Here is a 3,391-nt window from a genome sequence, read left to right on the forward strand (position 1 = left end):
ATCTAGCCGGGAGTGGTGCTGACTGAAAACAGATGATTTGGAGCGATTCGCGCGCCATCTGTTGGTCATTCTAAGGACTTATTGAACTACCCTCGTACTTTACCGCGTGTGCTTAAATAATTTGAATCACGTCGCGTCAAGATTGTGGAAACAGCATTCTCGAGAAGTCTGCTATCAAGTGAAGTGAAGTGAGGCGTATATCGCAATAGAAAACATTTTAATATTTGGAACATAAGTGAACTTAAACATTGTGCACATTTTTGTACTTTTGAAATATCGTGAGTGCTAGCAAAAATCTCGTGAGAAAATTGTATAATTGGTTTTGGAGAGAAGACTAAGCTTCTAGCAGAAAATTGAATTGTGTATCGACGACGAGATTTGTGATCCAAAATCTCTCATAGCAAAATTGATTGACAATTGGGACAATAAGTTCAATTCCAATAATCGATTGAAATATCAAGGTCCATAATACAAACCAGCAGAAGAAACTGGCCCAGAATCGTCCTGCCATTATCTCATTTTATAATCTTGACAACTCGGACTGAATACAACTTCGTCGATCAACATCGAGATTTATCTGCAGCAGCCGTCATCGGTCCAGAGCTAATTCCAAAGGTTAGAAAGTTCTTTGTATGACTAAATTTTCTGTTTTATTATCAAAAATTTCTAAGCTAAAATCAGCAACGCACAACGTGCGCTAGCGAATTTTGAAAAAATTCTGGCCGACTATCTACAAGAAAGAAATTTTCCTGTTCTATAAACAAGAAAAAAGGAAGTAGCTTTTAAACGAGAAAATTTCGATTAATTCGTATCCGAGGTCGAGTTACTTAAGGACGATCCTGATTATGGAAACATTATAATTCAATTTGATGAAAGCTATTTTTCGTGTTATATTAAAGCCTTTCTCATGAAAAAGTCGCGAACGCGACCGCAACGCCCATTAAATGAAAAGGTATCCTTACCTTCGCTGAATAATTTAAAGGAAGATCTCGTTGTCGAAACCGGAAACGCCGTTCATTCGCATAGAGGCAAGCTCCCATTGTTAAACATGCCGACATTCAGCGGAAGCTATGACACGTGGCTAGGATTTCATGATCTATTTAAATCTCTTGTTGATGATTATGAATAAATTACAGATACTAAACAATTGCATCATTTCAAGGGTTATTTAAAGGGTAATGCTGCGGAAGGCCTAGCTTCAATTGAACTGTCGGAAGAACATTATAGTGTCGCGGGGGAATTATTAAAAGAGCTTTATGATTATCGCAAAATTATTTGCGAAGAACGCGCAAAGTCTCTGCTACATTTTCCATGCGTGTCGAAATGGTTTCCTGTTCGTTCGCTTCTCGATTAAGTGAAAAAGCATATAAAATAATAGTTCCTAAAGCTGTAACAGAATCTGTAGATACATAGCTGGGATACACTGTTAGTCTTAATTAGTAAAGAAAAACTGAATCCTTTTCTTCGCGAAAAATGGGAAGATTCTAGCAGCGAACTTTTCCAGCCAACCTGTAGTGACGTATTGAAATTTTTACAAAAGCGTGCGCAGTTCGAAGACACTAAGTCTTATCAGCAAGCGCCAGTAGAAAAAATTCAAAATTCGTCTTTGCACTCCCGTCAAAGTGAGCGCTCACAGCACGCGTACATAGCTTCAACGACGAAGGCCGTTTGCTCTCAACGCCAGGGAGAACATTTTATTTCGTATTGTGAGAAATTCAAAAATTTATCTCCACATAAGTGTTTCGATACCGTCAAACAGCCTCCCTCTGCATGAACTGCTTACGCAGAAATCATCTTGTTTCTGCGTGCTCTGCCACTTCTTGTGGTAAATGCAACAAAAACACAATACCCTTTTGCACTATGAAAAACCTTTGTATATAGAATCCACGAGATCAGAGGCCATAGTTCAAAGCCCAATAGGTAAATCTCTTACTTGCGCATTCGCAAACGTTACTTCTGAGGGTTTACTAGCCCTGCCATCGTTTACCTCTTCAATGTAACAAGGAAAATCGAAAGCTTGTCGTGTATTTTTGGACCCAGGCTCCCAAGCTAATTTTATAACTGAAGATACTGCATTTTTTCTAAACTTACGCAAAAAATCAGTTTACATTTCGGTCACTAGCGTCGAATATATTTCCACTGAAATTAAACATTTAGTTTCGGCGACCATGAAATCGCGATATAGTAAAAACCAGAAAAATTTTGATCTTTTCGTGCTTTCTCGCATCACAGCAAAAATGCCCACCTTACCTATAAATCGAACTGAGCTGTAACTCCCGAAAAATATCAATTTGGTAGATCCCCTTGTGCGTAAGCCAAATCGAATGAAAAAATCATTCTGAAGTTGTACTTCCATAAACTCAGCTCGGATGGATCGAAGGGGGTGAAATAAATAGCACTTTTCTCACAGAAGAAATTTAGTGTCATCTTTGATTCTATCTTCCACATCATTCCGTAATAAAACACCTCTAAAATATGTGTCGTTTTCAATGGTTCCACCAAAACTTCTTCTGTCATTTCTCTCAATGATTCAATAATGGTCGGTCCTACGATTCAGGATGACCGTTTTTCATTACTAATTCGATTTGGTACTCACAAATGTGCACTAACCGTAGATATAGCGAAAATGTATCGTGAGGTCCTGGTACTCACCGACAATACTATTTACCAAAAAATACTCTTGCGCGAAAATGAAAACGAGCCTCTTAAAATATATTCGTTAAACACTTTGACATACGGTACATCCTGTGCTTCCTTTCTCGCAATTCGCGCGCTGCCTCAGTTAGCCGACGACAAAGGAGCACACCATCCAATCGCAGCTGCCGTTTTGAAAAGAGATTTTTATGTAGACGATCTTTTAAGTGGCGCAAGCATACAGCACGAAACCTCTAGTTTCGGAGGTTTCAAACAACCCGTCTGAAACTTACATGTCGCTCAATTCAAATTCGACTGTAAAAACTTTAAGAATTCAGTGGAATTCTGATTAAGATTAATTTTTTTATTCGGTGAACTTGTCGGATTTCATATAGAAAAAAACTATTTGACCAACTAGGTTTATTGGGTCCAGTAATTGTCAAAGAAAAATTACAATAGAACTTTTATGAAAAGCTGGCGTTTCTTGGGGTGGCTTAATTCCTCTGAGTATCCAGACTATGTGGACAGAATATAAAGAGCAACTGCCGCTTTCAAGTAACGTCAGGTTTGATCGCTTTAAACTCATTCCCGACTATTGCGAAATTAAAATGCATGGTTTTTCTGACTCAATTAAGAAGGCTTATGGAGCTTGCGTTTATTTAAGCTCAACTGATGTCCAAGGCAAGCATCATTCTCTGATCAGACTCCACTATGGTTCTTCAGTGGATAAAAACTGAACCACACACTCAACGTAGCT

At 38.4% G+C, this 3,391-nt stretch overlaps 1 protein-coding gene across 1 annotated transcript; it reads left to right on the plus strand.

Annotated features, from left to right (window-relative positions):
• Positions 1 to 2,536: 2,536 nt before the first annotated feature.
• LOC117176860 lies at positions 2,537 to 2,920 on the plus strand. The gene has a single exon (XM_033367209.1). The coding sequence runs from the start codon at positions 2,537 to 2,539 to the stop codon at positions 2,918 to 2,920; it is 384 nt and encodes a 127-aa protein (XP_033223100.1).
• Positions 2,921 to 3,391: the final 471 nt, after the last annotated feature.

Source organism: Belonocnema kinseyi, chromosome 1 (assembly GCF_010883055.1).
Source record: "Belonocnema kinseyi isolate 2016_QV_RU_SX_M_011 chromosome 1, B_treatae_v1, whole genome shotgun sequence".
NCBI lineage: Eukaryota > Metazoa > Arthropoda > Insecta > Hymenoptera > Cynipidae > Belonocnema > Belonocnema kinseyi.

Coding starts and splice junctions, on each gene's coding strand:
- LOC117176860 (XM_033367209.1), top strand. CDS start 2,537: ATGGTCGGTCCTACGATTCAGGATGACCGTTTTTCATTACTAATTCGA.